At 47.4% G+C, this 27,443-nt stretch overlaps 1 protein-coding gene across 1 annotated transcript in view; it reads left to right on the top strand.

The window, feature by feature from the left end:
• The window catches only part of THOC1 (THO complex subunit 1), a 38,030-nt gene continuing 10,587 nt past the window's right edge, over window positions 1-27,443 (top strand). Inside the window, exons 1-11 of the mRNA XM_007537079.3 lie at window positions 1-116; window positions 8,628-8,701; window positions 8,797-8,857; window positions 10,546-10,612; window positions 15,882-16,000; window positions 16,191-16,239; window positions 17,147-17,242; window positions 20,461-20,543; window positions 22,557-22,630; window positions 24,863-24,971; window positions 27,096-27,227. Of these exons, the coding sequence (XP_007537141.1) occupies window positions 63-116; window positions 8,628-8,701; window positions 8,797-8,857; window positions 10,546-10,612; window positions 15,882-16,000; window positions 16,191-16,239; window positions 17,147-17,242; window positions 20,461-20,543; window positions 22,557-22,630; window positions 24,863-24,971; window positions 27,096-27,227 (918 nt within the window). The 5' untranslated portion in view covers window positions 1-62. The remainder of the gene's footprint in view (window positions 117-8,627; window positions 8,702-8,796; window positions 8,858-10,545; window positions 10,613-15,881; window positions 16,001-16,190; window positions 16,240-17,146; window positions 17,243-20,460; window positions 20,544-22,556; window positions 22,631-24,862; window positions 24,972-27,095; window positions 27,228-27,443) is intronic.

Below are 27,443 nucleotides of genomic sequence, written 5' to 3' on the forward strand. Positions count from 1 at the left end.
CGCTGCTCCGCCTGACGTCATCCGCGGGCGACGCGAGGGAGGCGGGCACGCGCGCCGGGAAGATGTCTCCGATGCCGCCGCTCTTCAGCCTGCCCGAGGCACGGACGCGCTTCACGGTAGGCGGCGGCGGGCGTCGCTCCCTCGCCTCTGCCGCCCGCAACGACGGCCTGCACGCGGGCGCGCCCGGGCTGCGGGGCGGGGACTGCGGGGCGGCGGGTCCCCACGGCCGACACCCTTCGGCCCGTCTCCGGAGGCCTGGAGCCGCCGCACCCGGAACCACAGCCGGGACCCCCGACCCACACCGGGACCCCCAGACCCACAGCCGGGACCCCCGACCCACAGCCGGGACCCCCGACCCACAGCCGGGACCCCCAGACCCACAGCCGGGACCCCCGACCCACACCGGGACCCCCAGACCCACAGCCAGGCCCCCGACCCACAGCCAGGACCCCCGACCCACAGCCGGGACCCCCCGACGCACAGCCGGGACCCCCCGACCCACAGCCTAGACCCCCGACCCACAGCCTGGACCCCCCCAGACCCACAGCCGGGACCCCCCGACCCACAGCCGGGACCCACAGACCCACAGCCTGGACCCCCGACCCACAGCCTGGACCCCCCCAGACCCACAGCCTGGACCCCCGACCCACAGCCTGGACCCCCGACCCACAGCCGGGTCCCCCAGACCCACAGCCGGGACCACCAGACTCACAGCCGGGACCCCCAGACCCACAGCCGGGACCCCCCGACCCACAGCCGGGACCCCCCGACCCACAGCCGGGACCCCCCGACCCACAGCCGGGACCCCAGACCCACAGCCGGGACCCCCAGACCCACAGCCGGGACCCCCAGACCCACAGCCGGGACCCCAGACCCACAGCCGGGACCCCAGACCCACAGCCGGGACCCCCAGACCCACAGCCGGGACCCCCAGACCCACAGCCGGGACCCCCAGACCCACAGCCGGGACCCCAGACCCACAGCCGGGACCCCCAGACCCACAGCCGGGACCCCCCGACCCACAGCCGGGACCCCCGACCCACAGCCAGGACCCCCGACCCACAGCCGGGACCACCAGACCCACAGCCGGGACCCCCCGACCCACAGCCGGGACCCCCGACCCACAGCCTGGACCCCCCCAGACCCACAGCCAGGACCCCCGACCCACAGCCGGGACCCCCGACCCACACCGGGACCCCCAGACCCACAGCCGAGACCCCCAGACCCACAGCCAGGACCCCCGACCCACGGCCAGGACCCCCGACGCACGGCCGGGACCCCCCGACCCACAGCCTGGACCCCCGACCCACAGCCTGGACCCCCCCAGACCCACAGCCGGGACCCCCAGACCCACAGCCGGGACCCCCCGACCCACAGCCGGGACCCCCAGACCCACAGCCGGGACCCCCGACCCACAGCCGGGACCCCCGACCAACACCGGGACCACCAGACCCACAGCCGGGACCCCCGACCCACAGCCGGGACCCCCCGACCCACAGCCTGGACCCCCCCAGACCCACAGCCTGGACCCCCCCAGACCCACAGCCGGGACCCCAGACCCACAGCCGGGACCCCAGACCCACAGCCGGGACCCCCGACCCACAGCCGGGACCCTAGACCCACAGCCGGGACCCCCAGACCCACAGCCGGGACCCCAGACCCACAGCCGGGACCCCCAGACCCACAGCCGGGACCCCCAGACCCACAGCCGGGACCCCAGACCCACAGCCGGGACCCCCGACCCACAGCCGGGACCCCCAGACCCACAGCCGGGACCCCCAGACCCACAGCCGGGACCCCCAGACCCACAGCCGGGACCCCCCGACCCACAGCCGGGACCCCCAGACTGCCAGGACCCCCAGACCCACAGCCGGGACCCCCAGACTGCCAGGACCCCCAGACCCACAGCCGGGACCCCCCAGACCCACAGCCGGGACCCCAGACCCACAGCCGGGACCCCAGACCCACAGCCGGGACCCCCAGACCCACAGCCGGGACCCCCAGACCCACAGCCGGGACCCCCGACCCACAGCCGGGACCCCCAGACCCACAGCCGGGACCCCCGACCCACAGCCGGGACCCCCCGACCCACAGCCTGGACCCCCCGACCCACAGCCTGGACCCCCCCAGACCCACAGCCGGGACCCCCGACCCACAGCCGGGACCCCCCGACCCACAGCCTGGACCCCCGACCCACAGCCGGGACCCCCGACCCACAGCCTGGACCCCCCCAGACCCACAGCCGGGACCCCCGACCCACAGCCGGGACCCCCGACCCACAGCCGGTACCCCCGACCCACAGCCGGGACCCCCAGACCCACAGCCGGGACCCCCGACCCACACCGGGACCCCCAGACCCACAGCCGGGACCCCCAGACCCACAGCCGGGACCCCCAGACAGCCAGGACCCCCAGACCCACAGTCGGGACTCCCCGACCCACAGCCGGGACCCCCAGACACACAGCCGGGTCCCCCAGACCCACAGCCGGGACCCCCAGACCCACAGCCGGGACCCCCGACCCACAGCCGGGACCCCCAGACCCACAGCCGGGAACCCCAGACCCACAGCCGGGACCCCCAGACCCACAGCCGGGTCCCCCAGACCCACAGCCGGGACCCCCAGACCACAGCCGGGACCCCAGACCCACAGCCGGGACCCCAGACCCATAGCCGGGACCCCAGACCCACAGCCGGGACACCCCGATCCACAGCCGGTACCCCAGACCCACAGCCGGAAGCCCCAGACCCACAGCCGGGACCCCCAGACAGCCAGGAGCCCCAGACCCACAGCCAGGACCCCCAGACAGCCAGGACCCCCAGACCCACAGTCAGGACTCCCCGACCCACAGCCGGGACCCCCAGACACACAGCCGGGTCCCCCAGACCCACAGCCGGGACCCCCGACACACAGCAGAGACCCCCATACACACTGACGGGACCCCCCAGACAAACAGCCGAGACCCCCGACCCACAGCCGGAACCCCCGACACACAGCCGGAACCCCCCAGACCCACAGCCGGGACCCCCAGACCCACAGCCGGGAGCCCTGGGACTCAGCCGGAATCCCCGGCCCACAGCCGGGACCCCCGAACCACAGCCGGGACCCCCAGACCCACAGCCGGGATCCCTGGGACTCAGCCGGAAAACCCGAGGCCCATGGCTGGGACCCCCGACCCACAGCCGGGAACCCCAGACACACAGCCGGGACACCCCAAACCACAGCCGGGACCCCCAGACCCACAACCAAGACACCCGGACCCACAGCTGGGATCCCCCCAACCCACAGCCGGGACCCCCGACCCACAGTCGGAACCCCTGACACACAGCCGGGAGCCCCGGGACTCACAGTTGTGTCCTAGTCCCCCAGGAACCCAGACACAGGACCCCATACGGGGCATCGCCACTGCCGGGTACCCACACTGGGGCCTCCCCACATCTGCCTACCCCCCAACCTCCCTGACCCGGGCCCCCAGGCCAGTCACACGGTCTCCACAGAGGACCTGCCCCAGAAAACCCCCCTCGGACCCTCACACCTGCGGCCCAGCTCTCCAGGAGAGGGTGCGGGCATAGCATGAAGGTCTGGCCAATGTTTCTGAGCCTCACGGACAACAGATTCAGCATTTGGAGACCCCTTAGCATCAGTAGTGAACAGCCGCTGTTCCAAGTCTCAGGGCTGTCAGGATGTGGCTGTGTCACTGTCTGTACTGCTGAGGGAAGAGGGAGGCCTCACTCCTGCCTGTCACTGTCTGTACTGCTGAGGGAAGAGGGAGGCCTCACTCCTGCCTGTCACTGTCTGTACTGTGTGAGGGGAGAGGGGAGGCCTCACTCCTGCCTGTCACTGTCTGTACTGCTGAGGGGAGAGGGAGGCCTCACTCCTGCCTGTCACTGTCTGTACTGCTGAGGGAAGAGGGAGGCCTCACTCCTGCCTGTCACTGTCTGTACTGCGTGAGGGGAGAGGGAGGCCTCACTCCTGCCTGTCACTGTCTGTACTGCTGAGGGAAGAGGGAGGCCTCACTCCTGCCTGTCACTGTCTGTACTGCTGAGGGGAGAGGGAGGCCTCACTCCTGCCTGTCACTGTCTGTACTGCTGAGGGGAGAGGGGAGGCCTCACTCCTGCCTGTCACTGTCTGTACTGCTGAGGGAAGAGGGAGGCCTCACTCCTGCCTGTCACTGTCTGTACTGCGTGAGGGGAGAGGGGAGGCCTCACTCCTGCCTGTCACTGTCTGTACTGTGTGAGGGGAGAGGGAGGCCTCACTCCTGCCTGTCACTGTGTGTACTGTGTGAGGGGAGAGGGGAGTCCTCACTCCTGCCTGTCACTGTCTGTACTGTGTGAGGGGAGAGGGAGGCCTCACTCCTGCCTGTCACTGTCTGTACTGCGTGAGGGGAGAGGGGAGGCCTCACTCCTGCCTGTCACTGTCTGTACTGCGTGAGGGGAGAGGGGAGGCCTCACTCCTGCCTGTCACTGTCTGTACTGTGTGAGGGGAGAGGGAGGCCTCACTCCTGGCTGTCACTGTCTGTACTGCGTGAGGGGAGAGGGGAGGCCTCACTCCTGGCTGTCACTGTCTGTACTGTGTGAGGGGAGAGGGAGGCCTCACTCCTGCCTGTCACTGTCTGTACTGCGTGAGGGGAGAGGGAGGCCTCACTCCTGCCTGTCACTGTCTGTACTGCTGAGGGGAGAGGGGAGGCCTCACTCCTGCCTGTCACTGTCTGTACTGCTGAGGGGAGAGGGGAGGCCTCACTCCTGCCTGTCACTGTCTGTACTGCTGAGGGGAGAGGGGAGGCCTCACTCCTGCCTGTCACTGTCTGTACTGCTGAGGGGAGAGGGGAGGCCTCACTCCTGCCTGTCACTGTCTGTACTGCTGAGGGGAGAGGGAGGCCTCACTCCTGCCTGTCACTGTCTGTACTGTGTGAGGGGAGAGGGAGGCCTCACTCCTGCCTGTCACTGTCTGTACTGCTGAGGGAAGAGGGAGGCCTCACTCCTGCCTGTCACTGTCTGTACTGTGTGAGGGGAGAGGGAGGCCTCACTCCTGCCTGTCACTGTCTGTACTGCTGAGGGGAAAGGGAGGCCTCACTCCTGCCTGTCACTGTCTGTACTGCTGAGGGGAAAGGGAGGCCTCACTCCTGCCTGTCACTGTCTGTACTGTGTGAGGGGAGAGGGGAGGCCTCACTCCTGCCTGTCACTATCTGTACTGTGTGAGGGGAGAGGGAGGCCTCACTCCTGCCTGTCACTGTCTGTACTGCTGAGGGGAAAGGGAGGCCTCACTCCTGCCTGTCACTGTCTGTACTGTGTGAGGGGAGAGGGAGGCCTCACTCCTGCCTGTCACTGTCTGTACTGCTGAGGGGAGAGGGAGGCCTCACTCCTGCCTGTCACTGTCTGTACTGCGTGAGGGGAGAGGGAGGCCTCACTCCTGCCTGTCACTGTCTGTACTGTGTGAGGGGAGAGGGAGGCCTCACTCCTGCCTGTCACTGTCTGTACTGCTGAGGGGAGAGGGAGGCCTCACTCCTGCCTGTCACTGTCTGTACTGCGTGAGGGGAGAGGGAGGCCTCACTCCTGCCTGTCACTGTCTGTACTGCGTGAGGGGAGAGGGAGGCCTCACTCCTGCCTGTCACTGTCTGTACTGTGTGAGGGGAGAGGGAGGCCTCACTCCTGCCTGTCACTGTCTGTACTGCGTGAGGGGAGAGGGGAGGCCTCACTCCTGCCTGTCACTGTCTGTACTGCGTGAGGGGAGAGGGAGGCCTCACTCCTGCCTGTCACTGTCTGTACTGCGTGAGGGGAGAGGGAGGCCTCACTCCTGCCTGTCACTGTCTGTACTGCGTGAGGGGAGAGGGAGGCCTCACTCCTGCCTGTCACTGTCTGTACTGCGTGAGGGGAGAGGGAGGCCTCACTCCTGCCTGTCACTGTCTGTACTGCGTGAAGGGAGAGGGGAGGCCTCACTCCTGCCTGTCACTGTCTGTACTGTGTGAGGGGAGAGGGAGGCCTCACTCCTGCCTGTCACTGTCTGTACTGTGTGAGGGGAGAGGGGAGTCCTCACTCCTGCCTGTCACTGTGTGTACTGTGTGAGGGGAGAGGGAGGCCTCACTCCTGCCTGTCACTGTCTGTACTGCGTGAGGGGAGAGGGGAGGCCTCACTCCTGCCTGTCACTGTCTGTACTGTGTGAGGGGAGAGGGAGGCCTCACTCCTGCCTGTCACTGTCTGTACTGTGTGAGGGGAGAGGGGAGTCCTCACTCCTGCCTGTCACTGTGTGTACTGTGTGAGGGGAGAGGGAGGCCTCACTCCTGCCTGTCACTGTCTGTACTGCGTGAGGGGAGAGGGGAGGCCTCACTCCTGCCTGTCACTGTCTGTACTGCGTGAGGGGAGAGGGAGGCCTCACTCCTGCCTGTCACTGTCTGTACTGCGTGAGGGGAGAGGGGAGGCCTCACTCCTGCCTGTCACTGTCTGTACTGCGTGAGGGGAGAGGGGAGGCCTCACTCCTGCCTGTCACTGTCTGTACTGCGTGAGGGGAGAGGGGAGGCCTCACTCCTGCCTGTCACTGTCTGTACTGCGTGAGGGGAGAGGGGAGGCCTCACTCCTGCCTGTCACTGTCTGTACTGTGTGAGGGGAGAGGGAGGCCTCACTCCTGCCTGTCACTGTCTTTACTGTGTGAGGGGAGAGGGGAGGCCTCACTCCTGCCTGTCACTGTCTGTACTGTGTGAGGGGAGAGGGGAGGCTTCACTCCTGCCTTTCACTGTCTGTACTGCGTGAGGGGAGAGGGGAGGCCACACATACACTGGCCAGTAGCTAATTTACCTCCTTGAATTTACCGGCTTCAGACTCAAGATGTGTTTGTTATTGGTCTTTGGTTTGTTGGCTTCATGTCATCAGAATGAGCTTTTTCTCAGCTTTTCCCTGGTACTCTGAAATCCACCGTGATCTGCTAGAAACATCCAGCCTCACAGTCATCGTGTTTTTGGTTTTGCTCAGTACTCCCCAACCCCCACTGTGTTGACGTCACCTGGAGATCTGTTTGAGTAGCTTTTAGTCCAGCAGGCTTGTGATGAGTGTTGAGATCTGTATTCTAATCGTTCCCAGGTGATGCTTTTGCTGGTTGTGAGGATCTACAACTCTTGCTTAGTTGGTAAAGAAAATGAAGCAGAGTGGGCAGGGCTGTAGTGCAGTGGGTTAAGTGCACATCGTGCAAAGCACAAGGACCAGCTTAAGGATCCCTGTTCGAGCCTCCAGTTGTTTCACAAATGGTGGTGAAGCAGGTCTGCTGGTGTCTTTCTCCTCTTCTCTGTCTTCCCTTCCTCTCTCCATTTCTCTCTGTTCTATCCAATAACAACAACAGCAATAACAACAACGACAAACAACAAAGGCCAACAAAAGGAAAAAAATTTAAAAAATAATTAAAAAAAAAAAAAGAAAATGAAGCAGAGATAAAAGGGACATGCCTAAGGTGATGCAGCTTATTTGGGACAGTCAGGAATAGACATTCCCAGTATAAGTCTAACTCCCATGATTCATAAAGCAACTTTAAAAATGTCTGTAAAATATCTTTCAGTTGTTAAGATGATCAGCTGGAACTGTTTTCAGTGCTTAAGTGTGTGTGAGGTACTGTGCTGAACAAAGTCTACCTAGAGGTAGGACTTTAGTTCTTGAAGAACCATAGGGTTTGAGTGGGCAGGTAGAAAGAGCAATATGAATGTGTCCATATAGAGTAAACATGATAAGAAATGGTGAGAGAGATGACTAGACTTTAGTAGAGAGAGTATGTGTGTGTGTTTGGGGTTGGGGGGGACAGAATACAACTGCATTATCAGGGATCTAGAGGGAGCTATGACATTTCAAGAGCTATAAATAAGGAGCCTTTTTTTTTTTTTTTTTTTACCTCCAGGGTTACTGCTGGAGCTCAGTGCCTGCACCATGAATCCACTGCTCCTGGAGGCTATTTTTCCCCCTTTTGTTGCCCTTGTTGTTGTAGCCTTGTTGTGGCTATTATTATTGTTGTTGTTGATGATGTCATTCGTTGTTGGATAGGACAGAGAGAAATAGAAAGAGGAGGGGAAGGTAAGAAGAGAGAAAGAAAGACCACCTGCAGACCTGCTTCACCACTTTTGAAGTAACTCCCCTGCAGGTGGGAGCTGGGGGCTTGAACTGGGATCCTTATGCTGGTCCTTGCGATTTGTGCCATGTGTGCTTAACCCGCTGCGTTATCGCCCAACCCCCAATAAGGAGCCATTTAAGGCTTGTTTTTTTTTTAAAGCGGAATAGAGCAAGTTCTCAAATAATGTTTTTGAATAACATTGTGCCATTTTAATATGGGAGAAAATCCTGGCCATGACTTGATAAAGTGAAGCTACTCAAGGACTCATAGGTTCTTTTGCTTAAAGTCACATTTTTAAGAATCTGTCAACTTACTATACCCTCATGAATGTGAATAACAGATGGTGACTGGGAAAAGGTGAAAATTAGAAAATCTAGGAAGCTCTTGCCAGTCACAAGTGATGAGAGTCTAAAATAGTTAAGTGGCATATCTACCAGTAGAATGAGTGTTTTTTCCTGGGGTAAATGTTTTTATTTTGGCATGCTATTGAAGACTGATATATTTTTCAGCAAGTAATAGGCAAAAACTTTCCACTTCATGTTCCTAGAAGTCTACCAGGGAGGCCTTGAACAACAAGAGTATCAAGCCATTGTTGAATACCTTCAGCCAGTTACCAGGCAGGTAAGGCACTGATAGCCATAAAATAGGCTTGCTTGAGCCTTTATACATATCCTGGGCTTAAAAAAATATATATATATATGTTTTGTTTTCAATAGTGAAAATGAAAAAAAATGTACCCTTGACCAAGCGTTCAGAGTTGTCCTAGAAGAAGAAATTGTAAGTATGCCTTTCCATTCTTACTACATTTTTGCTGGAAAATTAATAAACCTTATTTTTAAAATTGGTTTTCTTAGAATAGGGTTTTAAACTTTTCCTTTTTCTGGAGTGAGCTTGCCACTCAGAAAACGTGAGTTGATAATACTGTGGGAGTTATGTAATAAGGTACACAGGTACAGTTTGAGTTTGGTTTGATTATTGAAGAGATCCTTTTCCAAGTGAATATAAGAAATGTTAATGTGAGTCTTACTGAGCAAGAATTAAAAGTTAGAGGTAGGCCTTCAGACTAGCAAAATAGCTCACTTGGCTAGTGTGCTGCTTTGCCATGTGTGCCCCAGGCCAGACTGTGACCTTCACTGTATGGAAAGAAACTTTAGGGCTGTTTTCTTTCTCCCTCTTTCCTTTTCTTTTCCCCTTTTCCCCTTCTCCTTCTCTCCCTTTTCCCCTCTCCCTTTTTCTCCTTCCCTACCTCCCAGCCTCCCTGCTTCCCTGTCCCTATCCATGAGGGAAAGGTAGGCCCTCTCACTTTGATGTGTAAGTTATAACTTCCTATAATGACATGAAAGGTATAGTCCAAGGATATTTGGTATGGGAGTTGGGATTCATGCTCTCATTTCCCTCTGGTGTCCTCACCAGTGAGCATATTAAAAATAACGAGCTCATTCTACTTCAATAGAGAAATTTAGCCCCAAACAAACTGAATTTATTTAACATTTATGGGACACCCGAATGAAAAATTTAGCAATTTGTCAAGGTCCCCTCCCAAGGATTGAGCGATCCTCTCCCCAACCCCTTTTGTATTATTATTACTATTTTTACATATAGTACCAAGGGATGAGGTCAGGATTTCAAAAGTTGATAAAACTGCTGAGTGGACTCTTGAGCCTAGCTTTTCCACTTTTTGTTTAGAGGGAAAGAAGAGAGATTCCATAGCTCTCTTTTACCATCCATGGAGCACCACCAGTGCCATCTGTGGTGCTCCCTTGTTCTGCTGGGCCTCTCACCTAGGACCTTGTGCATGGTCAGGCACCCCTACTGGGTGGGCTGACTCTTGGCCCTCTGTCCATTCCTGTGGATAGAATAGTGGCCCCTTCCTTCAGGAACTTATATCAGGACATTTTCTTTCCTCTTCTTCAGACATAGTGACTTGTCTGTTACTAGGCACTGAACAGACTGCTTTGCTTTTCTTGAGCTTCAGTTTTCATTTATAAGAGGAAGAATACCATTTTTTCAGAGATGTTAAACAATACTTGATGAACATTCAGTAAATGCTCATTTGTGATGTTACCAAACCTAGACACAACCCTCCTTTCACTAAACCCCTTCTTTAGACACACTGATGCACCGGATCAATCAATTCCACAGGCCCTGCCTTTTGCTTGTGTCACTGATTGAGTTATGGCCTCAGCGCTTTGTGCTTGACTACCTTACAGCCTTACTCAGCTAATAACCATTTCCCTGTGGCCATTAGATTTTAAGTGGGTCAGCAACTTCTTTGGTATATTTCTGTACTTAGTGACTTATTGTTCATTTTTTGTCTTCTCATCATAGGTACTAATTTTATCTTATTTCTGAAGTATTTTTATTGCTTGCTTATGATAATTTTTGTCAGAGGACATGTTTTTATTGCTATCAAAGTAGTTTTAACTCTAGCCCATAAATTGAATTGTTCTTTCCTCTATTGGTAGATAAATCATTCATCATGTGAAAACGTTTTAGCTATTATTTCTCTTGCTATTGGGGGAGTGACTGAAGGTAAGTGTTTATTTATTTTTAAGTACTTTTGGGTATGACGTTCTAAAATTTAAATTTAGTGTCTCCACACCTTTTTCCACCTGATTTTGTTCATCTGATTCTGCTGGACTCTCATCTTTGTCAAGAAGTGATTAAAAAAAAATTGGTTATAACTATTTTCATGCTTTTTTTTTTTCACTTTTTAAAAAATATTTATTCCATTTTGTTGCCCTTGTTTTTTTAGTGTTGTAGCTATTATTATTGTCGTCTTTATTTGGATAGGACAGAGAGAACTGGAGAGAGGAGGGGGAAGACAGAGAGAGGGAGAGAAAGATAGACACCTGCAGACCTGCTTCATCGCTTGTGAAGCGACTCCCCTACAGGTGGGGAGCTGGGGGCTCGAACTAGGATCCTTACGCCAGTCCTTGCGCTTCGTGCCGTGTATGCTTAACCCGCTGTGCTACCACCCGACTCCCCATTTTCTCATCTTTGAGATATATGCAGCACACATTTTGATGCTCCCTTTGCTCTCCAGTTTCATTCAATCAGTAAGTATTTATGGAGCATCTACTATGTGCGTGATACTGAACCAACACTTGGGGATTCCATGGTGAATAAATATCCTCTTCCATAAAGAATGTAATGGCTCATGGAATCATCTTAATGTGTTGTGACTACTGTGACTGAAGTGGCTCTTCAAACTTCAGAATCAAAAGAAATGTAAAGATATCAAAGGAGGCCGAACAAACCAGCATCATGAATTTATCAGAAACTGAACAGAGGAACTATCAGTATATAAAGGCTAAGTTCAGCATTGCTAAAGGACTATAGAGTGGAGCAGAGAATGATGAGGAGAGAAGCAAGAGACATAGAACAGGTCCATTCATAAAGGATGTAGGGGAAGAGAGAGGTTGTAGACTAGTGAACTAGGAAGGGAGCTACTAAATGAAGTGATGGCAGGTAGGGCTAGACACATAGTACTTACACAGTGCCCAACACATAGAGCTTAAAGGTAGGGGAAGTCAGTTCTCACAAAACTCTTTAAGGTTTGATTAATTCAGGAAACTTATGTGCAAGTGCCTTCTAATTAGTAAAACATTACTCTCATACTTGTTATTTTAATACACATCTCTATAAAAATTAGAATTGCTAAGGTAAAAGTGGCCTTCTAGTGTAGCAGCAAGCTGCTTGGTGAACTTAAACATAGTTCATGTGCTTTGTCACATGTTAAACTTTTCCACAAGATATTTTTCATTCTCTCATTAAGTGTATTTAAATCATTTCACAGAACAGTTTCTGTCAATTTGTTGCGATGTATGCTTAGTCCTCTAATTAACTGTGTTACTCTTGTAAACTGGTAATGATTTTAATGTTACAAGTTCATATTTAGACTTTTATTTTCCTTGAGAAAGATGAGGACGTAAGAACCCTCGTAGACTGTAAATAAAAGCATAAATGTAATTTTGATAGGGAAAATTTCTTTTTTTATTATATTTATTTATTTATTGGATAGTCAGAAGTTGATAGGGGAGGGGAACGTAGAGAGGGAGAGAGACAGAAAGACACCTGCAACCCTGCTTCACCACTTGCAAAGCTTTTCTCTGCAGGTGGGGACTGAGGTTTGAACCCTGGAGGGAAAAGTCAGTCAAGAGTCAAACAGCTAATATGGGTGCAGACTGGTGTACCACCACCCAGCCCCCCTTTTCTTCTTTAAGATTGACAGAAGAGACACCATAGCACTGCCATAGTGCTTGTGAAACTTCTGAGCAGATGCTCCTGTGTGGTGACAGGGGGCTTCAGCCCAGGTCCTTGCCTGGTAAAATGTACACTCTGCTGGGTTAGCTCTTTGCCAGCTTCCTTTGTTAAATTCACCTTAAAAAATACAGTGTGTGTTTAATATTTTTATTTATTATTGTATAGAGAAAAATTGAGAGGGAAGGGGGAGCTGGAGGGGGAAGAGACAGAGAGACACCTACAGCCCTGCTTCACTACTCATGAAGCTGCAGGTGGGGGCCAGGGGTTAGAACATGCATCCTTGTGCACTGTAATGTGACTGCTTAATCAGATGCACCAGCCCCTGGCTCCCTGTGTGTTTGTTTTTATTGGGGTTGGGGAAATGGGTTGGAAGATCATGTTTACCCGAAAAATATTTGTTGAGTATCTGTTTACTGTCAAAGACTGTATTGGTTATACATACAAAAATGCCTACCTTAAAAAGTTTGTATTCTGTGGGACAAAGATCAATAGGGTGTGATAAATAATGGAAGTTATATCCAGTGTGCTTCAGAAGCGTGGGTGAGGTGGCCTCATGAACAGTGTTGCATGTGTCTCCTACCTTCCTCTTTATCTATCTGACTCTCACCTTCAATCAAGAGGGAAGGAAGGAAGGAAAGGAGGGAGGGAGGGAAGAAGGAAGGAAGAAGAGCTGTTGGGGTCAGTGAAGCAGCGTAGGCAGTGATATCCCTGTTGGGAAAGAAAAGCCACATCAGCAGGGGGTATAAATATAAACATAAGTCTAGGGGACAGTAAAAGCCCAGCTGTTCATAGAGTGTGTTCAGAAAAAGAATCTTTCCAACTCTACAGAACACACTAGGCTCACACATGGAATATGATATGGGCAGGACTGCTTAGAGCCAGTGGGCAGCACAAGGCAGATTTCATTCAAACAGCATAAAATCAGCAAGACAATGAAAAAAAGCAGGTCAACAAACTTGACTAGACACTTCTCCAAAGAAGATTTACAGATGGTTCACAGACATGAAAAAATGCTCGGGGAGGTGGGGGTGTAGCGCAGCAGGTTAAGTCGCATGGCACAAAGCACAAGGAGCAGCATAAGGAGCCCGGTTCGAGCACCCGGCCCCCCACCTTCAGAGGGGTCACTTCACAGGCTGTGAAGCAGGTCTGCAGGTGTCTATCTCTTCTCCTCTCTGTCTTCCCCTTTCTCCATTCTCCATTTCTCTCTGTCCTATCCAACGACAACGATAAAACAAGGGCAACATAAGGGAAAAATATAGCCTCCAGGAGCAGTGGACTTGTGGTGTAGGCACTGAGGCCCAGCAAGAACCCTGGAGGGAAAAAATAAGCTCAGAATCTAGAGACATGCAACTTGAAACCACAATGAGATGCATCTCAAATTAGTGAAAATGGCCTACATCAGAAAGATCAGAAATGAGTGTTCTTCATTATATGAAGAATAGGCAATGCTGATACCATGGTAGTAGGAATGCAAACTGGGGTAGTCCCTATACGACAGTATTAACAGGTGCTTAAAAAAAATCAAAATGAGATACCTTATGAAGCAACAGTACCACCCAAAAGATACAAAAACATTAAATGCAAAAGAATATATCTACCCCTAAGTTCACAGGTCCACTATTCGCAGTAGCAAAAACAGGAACTTAATCTACCTGTTCACTGACAGATGGTTAGATAAGGAAGTTATGGGACATATATTCTTGATATATTACTCAGTCATTAGAAAAGATGGTATCTTTGGACAAAATAGATGGAACTGGAGGTGATTCTGCTAAGTGAAATAAGAGGCAAAAGAACTACTGACTTTAGGATGATTTTCATCAGGAATGGAATATAGATAACTAAAGCAAATAAACTTGTGAAAACAAACAAAAAAACTAAAAGAAAAAGTGATCAAACTTGTTGCTTAGGACAAGGAGTGTTAGATACGGTGTTGGACTCTCAAATCTGAGGTCCTAAGTTCATTCGTAGGCATTGCATGTGCCAGAGTGATACTGTAGTTCCTCCCCCACTCTGCCCTGCCACAAATAAATTTTAAAAGTATTTAAAAAAAACAAAAAACCTCTCCTAGACTCTGTGAAAAGCATGATGGTTATCAGAAGGAAGGAGGTAGTGGGGGATAGTTCAAGGTGTGTACGAACTTTGAACCAGTCAGTGTATTCAGTGAGTTGGTCACACATACAGTTAGACGGTGTGAAAACTGTATTCTGAAGTCTTACAATTTTATCACATGCACGTGCGCTTACTCCATTATGTGCACAGGGGTATTACAGAGAAGCAGTTTAGCAGACATGAAGCTGTGCTAAATGACTCTGAAGTCCTATTTGCAACTGGTGATACCATGTGACTAAACACCCAACAGATTTGAGAAGCATATCTCCTGTCCTTATATGCAATATAGTTCATATAAATTAACTCATTTAAAAATGGAACAGAAAGATATTTCAGTCAGTTCTATCACAGAATTTGCTTAACTCAGGCCTCACAGCTCTAGGTTCATACCCATACCATAATATGCCAGGAGTGCTCTGATATCTTTCTCTCTTCTTAAACTTTCCTTCTAAATAACTAAAAATAAATAGGGAAATAGTTCAACTGGTATAGTAATGGATCTGCACACCTGAAGTTTCCAGTTCTGCCCCTGGCACAGATTATCAGAGAGAAATTTCTCCTGCCTCATAAGAAACTCTATCATGGTTTTATTTACAATGTTTTGTTTTTTTTTCTACCTAGTTTTTCTTCTCTTTATTACCTGGCAGACTCCTACTCCACCAGTCAAAGTTCCTCTAAAATACATACCAGCTCTTCTTAAAAAAAAAAATAGAACTCCTGAGAAAAATTAGAAATTATTATTATTTCTTTCTGTTATGTTTGTGGAAGATGATCTTTTCAAGTCACAAAGATACTTAAGCAACATTGTAGAACATGTGAAAATACTAGTCGTAACTCCTCTACTTAGAAAAAAAAACTCTGCATTCATTTTGATAGGATTTTAGTTTTACTAATCATAATTCTTTAATGTAACCATAATATATTTAGTTTTAAAGTCTTCCTTTTTCACTTATTATAAATATTTTCCAAGTTATTATAGTCATAATAACCATCATTTTTAATTGGTTGCATTATATTCTCTTGAATAGCTTAGTGGTGAAGAAAACAGACTGGAGCCAGACTGCTTGGGTTCGTATCCCAGCTCTACCATTTACTGGCTCTGATCTTGGGCAAGTTATTTTTCTCTGTTTCGACTTTCCCATTCTATTAACTAGAGGTAATATTTCCTTCATAGGACTATAAGGACTGAGTGTATTAATCTATGTACAGCACTCAGTATGACTAGAGCTCTCTAGTAGCATTATCAGGAACCACTGCCATCATTGAGCGTGTAAACTGAAACTTACTTTTGGGGAATTGGGTTGCTTTCATGTCTTCAAACCATGGTAGGATTGACCTTTAAAATACTTTCAGAATTACTTTGCAGTGGAATATTTTATTGGACTGTATTTTCAACTTTAATTGGCTTGTGCTCCACTTGAAGGTATTTGTACTGCATCTACACCTTTTGTGTTGTTGGGAGATGTTTTGGATTGTCTTCCTTTGGATCTGTGTGACACAATATTCACTTTTGTGGAAAAAAATGTTGCTACTTGGAAATCAGTAAGTATAGATTGTTTCCACCCCCACCACAGTATCTAGTTTAAAAGATTTTTTGCATGAGAAAAAGCAAATGGCATAGTTGAATCCCGGTGCATGTTAATATTCTTTAACATTTTACTTCTTGTGACTTACTCTTGAAGGATGTACAACAAATTCTAAATGCTTGCAATGATTTCTGTCTTCACTTCAGAATACATTCTATTCCGCTGGGAAAAACTACTTACTACGTATGTGCAATGGTAAGTAACTAAGTAAATATGTAAATATGATTACCATTAGAGGTGATTGAATTAAAGATAATAAAAATTTAAAATATATTATTGTCTTTTTAAAATTACAGGCTGCTTATTACTAGAGGTCATTCACTTAAAATTATGCCATTCCTGGGGGGTCCCCTTAATTAACCCCCCCCCCCAAACCACTAAGGCTTTTTTTTTTTAAATTACTTTTTTGTTAGAATTGGTGATTCACAAGACTGTGGTCCCACATATATGCAGTTTCATTTCTCTCCCTCCACTACTTAGTCATCTTGGATTCTGGTCCTCAGCCCCCTCTGCCTTCTTCACCCTTCTTGATCTGTTCCACTACAGTGGGCCATACGTAGCTAGTTTCACCCTCTTGGATGGGGGTAGATAGCATAATGGTTATGCAGAGGACTCTCATGCCTAAGGCTCCAAAGTCCCAAGTTTAATCCCTCGCACCACCATAAGCCAGAGCTGAGCAGTGCTCTGGTTAAAAAAAGAAAAGAAGCGAGTCAGGTGGTAGTACAGTGGATAAGTGCACGTGGCGCAAAGCGTAAGGACCAGTGTAAGGATCCCGGTTAGAGCCCCTGGCTCCTCACCTGTAGGGAAGTCGATTCACAGACAGTGAAGCAGGTCTGCAGGTGTCTGTCTTTCCCTCCCCATCTGTCTTCCCCTCCTCTCTCTCCATTACTCTCTGTCCTATCCAACAGTGACGACATCAATAACAACAATAATAATAAATACAACAACAATGAAAAACAAGGGCAACAAAAGGGTAAATAAATAAATATATTTACAAAAAGAAAAAGAAAAAAAACCCTCTTGAGACTGCTTAACAAACTTACAGTTGTAATAAACTTAGAGGAATCTCTTTTTTCTAACCTTCATTTTTACTTACTGCTAGATCTCCTAAGAAGATTATCAAAATCCCAGAATACAGTCTTTTGTGGACGAATTCAACTCTTTTTAGCCAGGCTTTTCCCTTTGTCTGAGAAATCGGGTAAGTTTTTCTACATTAAATAATGCTTTGTAGGAAACTATTTTTCACTGTTTAACGTATTGGAATCTTTCATGGTGATAATGAGAAGTGTTAAATGTACAGTGGTAATCTACAGTGTTGAAAGATTGCATATAAAATTTATCACTTTTATTTTCTTTTACTTGTAAATAATAACACTGGTCCTACATAGCATAGGTAACCCTTTAACAAAGTAATTTTTTATTAAAACTTTTTTCTGTTTTTATTTTGAGAAAGGGAAAGGGAGAAATAGAGCGAGCAACCTTTCACAACTCATTTCCACATGAGAGGTGGCTAGAATAACTCAGGGTTTCACGGACAACAAGTGTGTTCACCTGCCAGTTCCTGATAGTTCATAATAAGTTCAAAGTCCATTAACACGTGTATTCATATAAGCTAACTGAACACTGTAGATATGCACATCATCTCTGTATTTACCTGGCAATGTATGGATTTCATTTACATTTTCTACTAACCATATTTGTCCCCCCTTTTTTTCTTTTACACTGAAGTTCCATGCCTGTGTGTTTCTACTGCCCTCCCCATCTCCTTTTAAATTCAGAGAGGCATAGGGAGAGAGAGGGAAAAGGAAAGATACACAACACAGAACAGTCATTCATTAAGTGTCCCTTGCATGGGCTGCCAGGGGCTTGGACCTCATTCCTTGTGCATGGTGAGGTATGCACAAGTTACCTTGGCCTCCGGGATCATAGATCATGTACCTCCTAAGGTTTTTGAGGTCGAAGAGGCAGAGGATACAGAGTGGGGAGGTGTAGGGTGTTTATTGGGGCTCCAGAAAAGCAGAAGGGAGCACACGTAGTATTTTTGGAGGTAATGGCTCAAGTTTTTATAAACTCAGTGAAAAGCATTGATCGACAAATCTAATGCCCGCAGTTAGCAGGTACGATGATTACAAAGAAATCCACAACTAGATATGTGGAAAAAACATCTTAGAAAAATCTAGGGTTACCATCAAAGAAGTTAGACTGGCATTTAAGTCATCTATAAGAAAACAAAGGCACTCTAGAGTGTGAGATTTCCATGATATCTTTTATTCAGTGCTTACCTAAAGTCTCGTTATCTACTAAAACCAATCTTCAAAAATAAAGATGGAATCTAGGCTGAGGAGATAGCATAATGCTTCTGCAGATGACTGACTCTCATGCCTGAGACTCTGGGCTCCCAGGTTTCTTTCCCCAGCACCATCATAAACTGAACAGTGCTCTGGTGTGTAAAAGAGAGAATAAAGATGAAGATTTTTACCAGCAAAACATTGGGATACATTTAAGAAGGACCTGAAGGGGAAATGACCACAGATGAAAGGTCAGAAATATAAACAGTAGATACCTTCATCACACCTGGTAGAGCACACACGTTACCTGGTGAAGACCCAGGTTCAGACCCCACTTCCTGCCAGCAGGATGGAAGCTTCATAAGGGCTGGAGCACTGTTGCAAGCCTGTTTGTCTGTTTGTCTGTCTGTCTGTCTGTCTGTCTGTCTCCCCCTCCCCCATTTCTGTCTTTATCATAAAAATAAAGAAAAGAATGGCTGCCAGAAACAATAGCATAAGTAGAAAAGAAAGAAAAACAACGGGAGTCAGGCGGTACCGCAGCAGGTTAAGCGCAGGTGGCGCCAAGCGCAAGGACCGGTGTAAGGATCCCGGTTCGAGCCCTGGCTCCCCACCTGCAGGGGAGTCGCTTCACAGGCGGCGAAGCAGGTCTGCAGGTGTCTGTCTTTCTCTCCTTCTCTGTCTTCCTCCTCTTCTCTTCATTTCTCTCTGTCCTATCCAACAATGACGACATCAATAATAACTACAGCAATAAAACAACAAGGGCAACAAAAGGGAATAAATAAATAAAATAAATATTTAAAAGAAAGAAAGAAAAACAACATGCACATAGCATGACAAATAGCAAGCACAGAAAAGCCACAGCAGACATGCTGCAGGTCCCGCCACATGCAGGTACTACTGTAGGGACCTCACATACTTTAACCCATTCATTCCTCACAACATGTCAAGTAGGGAGCATATTAGCCAATACCAAGGAAAGGAAAACTGAAGAAATACTAAAATGAGGTATGTTTGGGTAATATGATAAATCTGTTTAAATTCTTGGGAAACAGTCTTCCAAAGACACTGTACCAACTTAATTCCATACTCATTGCATGTGAGTTACACACTAGTACTGTTAACTGTTTCTTTTCTATCACAGCCATTCTGCTGGTTGTAAAAATTATATCTCATTACAACAACAATAATAACTACAACAATAAAACAAGAGCAACAAAAGGGGAAAAAATCAGTATTTTTTAAAACATGAAACTCGGTGCTGGGGAGATAGCATAATGGTTATGCAAAAAAAAATTACATCTCATTATGGTTGACATAACTGTGATACTAACTTCATTTGTCTTAGTTCTGTTTTCTTCTTTGCTTTGTTTTTAACTCTAAATAGCTTAAGGCTGGTGAAGTATGAGTAAGTCCCTTGGATGATGTGTTCTGCCATAGCATGACCCAGGTCTGAGCCTGGTCCCTGCATACTGGAGTGCCGGGGGCCCTGAAAGATGAGGGGCGTTGGGGAGAGTGAGATGAGAGACACGTCAGCCACTTCAAGAGCAGGAGAGAGACACCTCTACCTTGCTCAGGCAGAACTTTATTTGACAGTCTCATAAGGCTTGGATCATTAAAACAAAAACCACCAAGGTATAGATTATTAAAACAAAAGTCACCAAGGTTTTGGCCACTAATACATAAATCACCAAGGCTTTGATTATTAATACAAAAGTCACCAAGGCTTTGATTATTAAAACACAAATCACCAAGTAAGAACAGCACAGGCAGGGAACACCTCCTGCTTTGGGGAACATTCACATTCCTGGGGCACTTTTCTCCCTAGAGATCACATCACAGTTTCTATGTCTTTTGTTATTCCTGTACCTGTGTGCTAGGCAGATGTCCTGTTGATTAAGATTAAAAGATTTCCTAGATTGCAACCTTTTTATTTGCCATGAAAAATTTTCAATGTCAGTCAAGAATTAAAATAATTTTAGAGAGAATTTGACTCTCAAGTGTGATATTAGTTCTGCTAGTCTTCTATGGGCTTTGTATGTTTTGGTTATAAAGTGACAAAGTTATATTCTTTAACAAGCTTAGTTGTTTAGTGAATTTGCTTTGAAAAACTTTTTTTTTTGTTAAATAGGTCTTAACTTGCAGAGTCAGTTTAATTTGGAAAATGTCACTGTTTTCAACACCAATGAGCAGGAAAGCACCCTGGGTCAGAAGGTGAGGCATATACTTATGAAGACATGTTTATAAATTTGTTATTGAAGTAATTTATGAATAGCAGTCATAAATCATAAAAAAGTACTTTACATTATAATTTGTAGAAATAATAAGTATTCAGTTAAAAAAATGAACAAAATGAAAAAACTATTAAAGTAGAAAGTACGTTGTCTTACTGGCACATAAGAGGTCTTTAGAAGGACATAGCGCCATCAGCTGCCACCATTCTCAGTGTTCTCTAGGAGTGAAGAGGTGGGAGCAGCGTTATGTAAGTGGTATTTGTGCACTGTTGCCAGTTCTGGAAGTGGAAATGCTTTTCCCAAGTGGTGTGTATATATCAGGATTTGGCGTTGCTGCCCAGTTATTTCTCAGAAAGATGATGCCCATTGGAGAAAGCCTGCACACTGATCCGGAGCTGGAGCCGTGGGGCAGCACTGGGCTCTCAAGCACGAGAAAGCCTGTGTGAACTCTGCAGCTTCATGTCAACACTTGGGGTCACCAGCTTCTTTAGAGTCTTTGACTGATGCCACACTTGGCGAGGTCTTTGTGTTTTAACCTGTGTTTTCTTGATTATTAGTGAAGTTGAAGACTGTGATTTTTAGACTTTTGTGCTGACTAAAATCAGAGGAAAAGTCCCCAGGGTCCCATTTGCCCATTTTGTGGTTGAAATGTCTTTTTATAATTGTATGTAAACACTTGACAGGTTATTATTTTATTCAACATTACATGTTAAGATATCTTTTCCAGTTTATACTTTTTCAGAGAAATTTATGGACTCTGCTATATAGAACTTAATTTTGGATATAGTGTTAACAGTTGTTAGTCTTTTAATGTTTACGATCTTATGTCATGTTAAACTTCTACACAAAATGACATGATCTCTTTGTTTTCATCTGGTGCTTTTATGATTTTTTTTTTTCCTTTTGGCTTTTTGGTCCAGTGGGAATGCTGAGGTTTGAAATAAACTTGAGTTTTATATAATTTTTTCCAAGTAGTAAGCCATTTATTTAGTTTAGACTCATTTAATTATCTGTCATTTACATACTGATTTTTACAAACTCGTAAGCTGTGATCAGATCCGTTTTGAGCCTTTGATCTACTCAGAAGGTGGTCCAGAGCTGGCGTTTGTCAGCATGCAGCACCTGTTCTTCAGGAACAGGCTTAAAGAGCTGCTGACTAAATGCGACCAGTCAGACCTCACATCATGCATCCCTTAAAATGTATGCATTAGCAGTTTGGAAATGATGCTGTTGAGTGGTCCAGATGATGGCGCAATAGATTAAGCACTGGACTCTCAAGCATGAGGTCCTGAGTTCAGTCCCCAGCAGCACATGTACCAGAGTGATGTCTGGTTCTTTTCTCTCTTCCCTCCTATCTCATTAATTAATAAATAAAGTGTTAAAAAAAAAAAAGAAAAGAAATGATGATATTGCTTAAGATGTTTAAAATCTTTCACTTTTAGTTACTTCATCTATTCCATACATAGTTATTTTGAGTTTTTCAATATAGATCTGGACTCCACATATACCCTAAAAGTTTCTAACCAGCATATTGTTAAGTGTTCCTGAATAATAAGATGTTTTGTGTGTGATTGGGGAGGTTATTTCCATGGCCAAACTAAAGCTGGACATAAAAACTTTATCTCCCTCTCTCCTCCTCCCCCGGCCCCTCATTAACAAAACTTAAAAAAAGTTTTTTGTTTTTTTTTAACTAGATTAATGGATTGGAAGAGAAATTCACGGGGGAGAAAGACCCATATTGACCCTGGCACAGGATGGCTCTGGCGCTTTGGTCCCCAGGCCTTGCCACCCCCATGCCCCCAGTTCTGTATCTCAATGAAAAAGCAGCCTAGAAGTAGTGGAATCTTGTATTCACAAGGCCTTGTCTCATTATTTCTCTTAAATCATTTATTTATGGCTAACAGTTGCTGTGACTCTCCCAGTGCATAAACGACATTCTACCACTTCTTGCTTGACAGCTGCCTTGTAACACTTGTTTTTTTCTTTAATTTAGCATACAGAGGACAGAGAGGAAGGAATGGATGTAGAAGAAGGTGAAATGGGTGATGATGAAGCACCAACAACTTGGTAAGTTTCTTGAAATTCTGTTTTTTTGTTTGTTTTTGTTTTGTAACGTCAAAGATAATGCTTTAAGGACTTAACTAGTAAAGTGAGAATGTAGATAAGGGGAAGGAAATGGTGCTTATGGATTTGATTTTTAACTTTCATGTATAGTACTTAAATTACAAATCCTAAATCACGAGGGGACAGCACAGTGCCAGTTGGTTCCTAAGCTGCAACAGACAGCTCGATGTTCGTGTTTTCCTGACATCTCCTAGGCTGCCCCAGCAGTGTGGCTGCTCCTCCTCCAAACCTCTGTGCAGCTTTGTGGACCCAACCCCATGGGTATTGGACGGACTTGGTCATGCGAGAGGAGAAATAACAGACTTTTCTCCTCCTCCTTCCCCTCTTCCCTCCCCATTCCGTCAGGGTCCTATCTAGTCCTCTCTAGCAGACCTTCCTCCCCCTCCTTCCCCTCTTCCCTCCCCATTCCGTCAGGTTCCTATCTAGTCCTCTCTAGCAGACTTTCCTCCCCCTCCGTCCCCTCTTAACTCCCTATTCCGTCAGGTTCCTATCTAGTCCTCTCTAGCAGACCTTCCTCCCCCTCCTTCCCCTCTTCCCTCCCCATTCTGTCAGGGTCCTATCTAGTCCTCTCTAGCAGACCTTCCTCCCCCTCCTTCCCCTCTTCCCTCCCCATTCTGTCAGGTCCCTATCTAGTCCTCTCTAGCAGACCTTCCTCCCCCTCCTTCCCCTCTTCCCTCCCCATTCCGTCAGGTCCCTATCTAGTCCTCTCTAGCAGACCTTCCTCCCCCTCCGTCCCCTCTTCCCTCCCCATTCCGTCAGGTCCCTATCTAGTCCTCTCTAGCAGACCTTCCTCCCCCTCCGTCCCCTCTTCCCTCCCCATTCCGTCAGGTCCCTATCTAGTCCTCTCTAGCAGACCTTCCTCCCCCTCCTTCCCCTCTTCCCTCCCCATTCTGTCAGGGTCCTATCTAGTCCTCTCTAGCAGACCTTCCTCCCCCTCCTTCCCCTCTTCCCTCCCCATTCTGTCAGGTCCCTATCTAGTCCTCTCTAGCAGACCTTCCTCCCCCTCCTTCCCCTCTTCCCTCCCCATTCCGTCAGGTCCCTATCTAGTCCTCTCTAGCAGACCTTCCTCCCCCTCCGTCCCCTCTTCCCTCCCCATTCCGTCAGGTCCCTATCTAGTCCTCTCTAGCAGACCTTCCTCCCCCTCCGTCCCCTCTTCCCTCCCCATTCCGTCAGGTCCCTATCTAGTCCTCTCTAGCAGACCTTCCTCCCCCTCCTTCCCCTCTTCCCTCCCCATTCCGTCAGGGTCCTATCTAGTCCTCTCTAGCAGACCTTCCTCCCCCTCCTTCCCCTCTTCCCTCCCCATTCCGTCAGGTCCCTATCTAGTCCTCTCTAGCAGACCTTCCTCCCCCTCCGTCCCCTCTTCCCTCCCCATTCCGTCAGGTCCCTATCTAGTCCTCTCTAGCAGACCTTCCTCCCCCTCCGTCCCCTCTTCCCTCCCCATTCCGTCAGGTCCCTATCTAGTCCTCTCTAGCAGACCTTCCTCCCCCTCCTTCCCCTCTTCCCTCCCCATTCCGTCAGGGTCCTATCTAGTCCTCTCTAGCAGACCTTCCTCCCCCTCCTTCCCCTCTTCCCTCCCCATTCCGTCAGGTCCCTATCTAGTCCTCTCTAGCAGACCTTCCTCCCCCTCCTTCCCCTCTTCCCTCCCCATTCCGTCAGGTTCCTATCTAGTCCTCTCTAGTTCTACGTGTGGGTTGGTGTAGAACGCCTGACTTCTAACAGATTCAAATGAGCTTAAACAACATAGAAATCGGACTCATTCATGTAGAAATGTGGAGATAGATGTGGGCTGGTCCTAGAGAGGCTGTTTGGGTCCTTTGTTCTTCCACTTCTTTGTTGTTTGCTCTTCTTCCTGGGCGGGGGGTGGGGGTGGGGGGTGCTGGAGAGTGAACAGCCACATACTAGCCAGCAGAAAAGCAGCGTGGCAGACAGGGTGTCTCTAGCTGCAGGAGAGGCTGTGAGACATTCTTTGTCTCTGCATAATGACAAGTAAAAGTCAGGTGCTCACCACTGTGAATTAAAAGAATCTTTCTCTATCTTTGAATCCCTTGAAACTTTTTTATATGTATTTATGAATGCCTATTTTTCTGGGGGAAGAGTCATAGCTCCCATCAGCTTCTTACATGTGCTTGTGTCCCAGGAAACATAACTTATTTAATGTAATATTTATCTTATTAGTTCCATTCCAATTGATTACAACCTGTATAGAAAATTCTGGTCACTTCAGGATTACTTCAGAAATCCTGTTCAATGCTATGAGAAGATTTCATGGAAAACTTTTCTCAAGGTGAGAGGGAAAAAAAAAAAATCACAGATGACAAAAAAAAAGTCCCAATATTCCAGATAGTGGATAGCAAAACCAAAACTGTACTATTATCCAGCACACTTTTCACTATATGATTTTAATTATACTTTGTATCTATTACATCTTATATAGAAGTAAATTATAAGTTAATATTTAAACAGCTGTTTTATGGAATAGTTAATAAATGACTTAAAGATTTATTTTTTATTTTTTATTATCTTTATTTATTTGCTGGATAGAGACAACCAGAAATCAAGAGGGAAGAGGGAGGGATAGAGAGGAAGAGAGACAGAGAGACACCTGCAGCCCTGCTTCACCACTTGTGAACCTTTCTCCCTGCAGGTGGGACCGGGGACTCGAACCTGGGTCCTTGCATATTGCACTCATGTGCGCTCAACCAGGTCTGCCACCACCTGGCCCCATGACTTAAAGATTTTAAAGTTTATTAATTATACCTCTTTTGTCTATTTTGGGGATTCTTTGTTCTTTTTTATTATCTTATTGGGTAGAGACAGAAATTAAAAGGAAGGAGGGAGAGAGACAGACACCTGCAGCCCTACTTCACCACTTGCAAAGCTTTCCCTCTGTAGCTGGGAACTGGAGGCTTGAACCCGGCTCCTTGTGCCTGTAACATGCGCTCCTCCGAATGTACCACCATCCAATCCTGGGGGTTCTTTTTTAATGAGTATTGTCAGTATATATTGATGAAATTTTGCAGAATACTTTCTTTGCACAGAATTGGGCTTTCTGTTTAGAAGAGAAAGTATCTTGAGAGCTGTGACCCTGGACCAAATCTGGCTGCTTCCTATAAACGACACAGCCACATAGCTGTAACCATTCACTCAGAGCTGTGACTTTTTTTGTGCTTTAATGGCAGCTTTGAGTACTTACAAGTTAAACCATATTTCTTTTTTTCTTTTCATATATATACTTTTTTTTTTTTTTGCCTCCTGGGTTATTGCTGGGGCTCAGCACCTACACGATGAATCCACTGCTCCTGGAGGCCATTTTTTCCCCTTTTGTTGCCCTTGTTGTTGTATCATTGTTGTGGTTATTATTATTGTCATTGTTGTTGGATAGGACAGAGAGGAGGGGAAGACAGAAAGGGGGAGAGAAAGATAGACACCTGCAGACCTGCTTCACCGCTAGTGAAGCAACCCGCCTGCAGGTGGAAAGCCGGGGGCTCGAACTGAGATCCTTACCCTGGTCCTTGTGCTTTGTGCCATGTGTGCTTAACCCTTGGCGCTACACTTGACACCCCCCCCCCCTTTTTTTTTTTCCTTTTTTTGACAGCGATGGCTACCAGAGCTCTGGTCAGCTTTGGTGGTACTGGAAATTGAACCTGGGACTTTAGAGCCTCAGCTTTGAGAGTCTTTTGCATAACCAATATGTTGTTTCCCCCATATTTCTTTTTCTTGGCTAAGTCAGATCAGTGTTTCCTTTTAATTGTTTTTAAAAAAAAAAGTTAATTGTAAAAAACAAGTACAGTTAACTGGCCTTTCTGTTGTAATCAAAACCCCAAATTGATAAATACTTCTTAAAAGTATGGTTTGTATTATGTGTTATTTTCAAATGCTTATTTGCAATACCTTTTTCTTTGCCTGCCGTCTCAGTTCAAATGAATTGATGCGTAGAAAAATCATTGGCATTACCCTTACTGGGATTTGACATCACTGTTATTTGGTCAGAGGTTTTTAGCACAGATGTTTGAGAGCTTCCTTGTTCACTGGTCAACTCCTATCAGAGTATTTCTGTTCACTGTCTACATAAACACATTTCATCAGGGGTGGAAAAGTCCATTCCTGCCTGTATGATACCATGCAACATATACAGATTTCACTTTAAAAAAAAAAAAAAAAAAGCACTGCTCAGCTCTGGCTTATGGCAGTGTGGGGCATTGAACCTGGGACTTCAGAGCCTCAGGCATGACAGTCTCTTTGCATAACCTTTATGCTATCTACCCCCACCAAATTTCACCTTTTTCTACCCTAATTTTTCTTTATTTTAGAATAGGCATACTAGCTAAATGGTTTCATAGAGAACAGCTCTAAGCAAATCCCTCGGCAACAATGCCAAATAAAAGTAATTGACATTTTTATTTTGCAGTATTCTGAAGAAGTACTGGCTGTTTTTAAAAGTTATAAACTAGATGATACTCAGGCCTCAAGGAAGAAGATGGAGGAGCTAAAAGCAGGAGGAGAGCATGTGTACTTTGCAAAATTCTTAACAAGTGAAAAGGTAGAGACTGTTTCTGCCAATGTCTATTTTTTAAATTTAGCTTCTATACTGTTAAAGTATAATAGACATACTTCTTACTTTAGTTGTGGCTAAAATTGATAAGTATCTGTGAGTTCTATATTTTCGTATATAAGTACAAATAATTTGATTTCAAAGGTGAAAGAGGTTTTGTATTAAATCTGCTTTATAGCCTTATTTAAAACAAATAGTTTAATA

The sequence above is a fragment of the Erinaceus europaeus genome, chromosome 10 (genome assembly GCF_950295315.1).
Source record: "Erinaceus europaeus chromosome 10, mEriEur2.1, whole genome shotgun sequence".
Lineage (NCBI taxonomy): Eukaryota > Metazoa > Chordata > Mammalia > Eulipotyphla > Erinaceidae > Erinaceus > Erinaceus europaeus.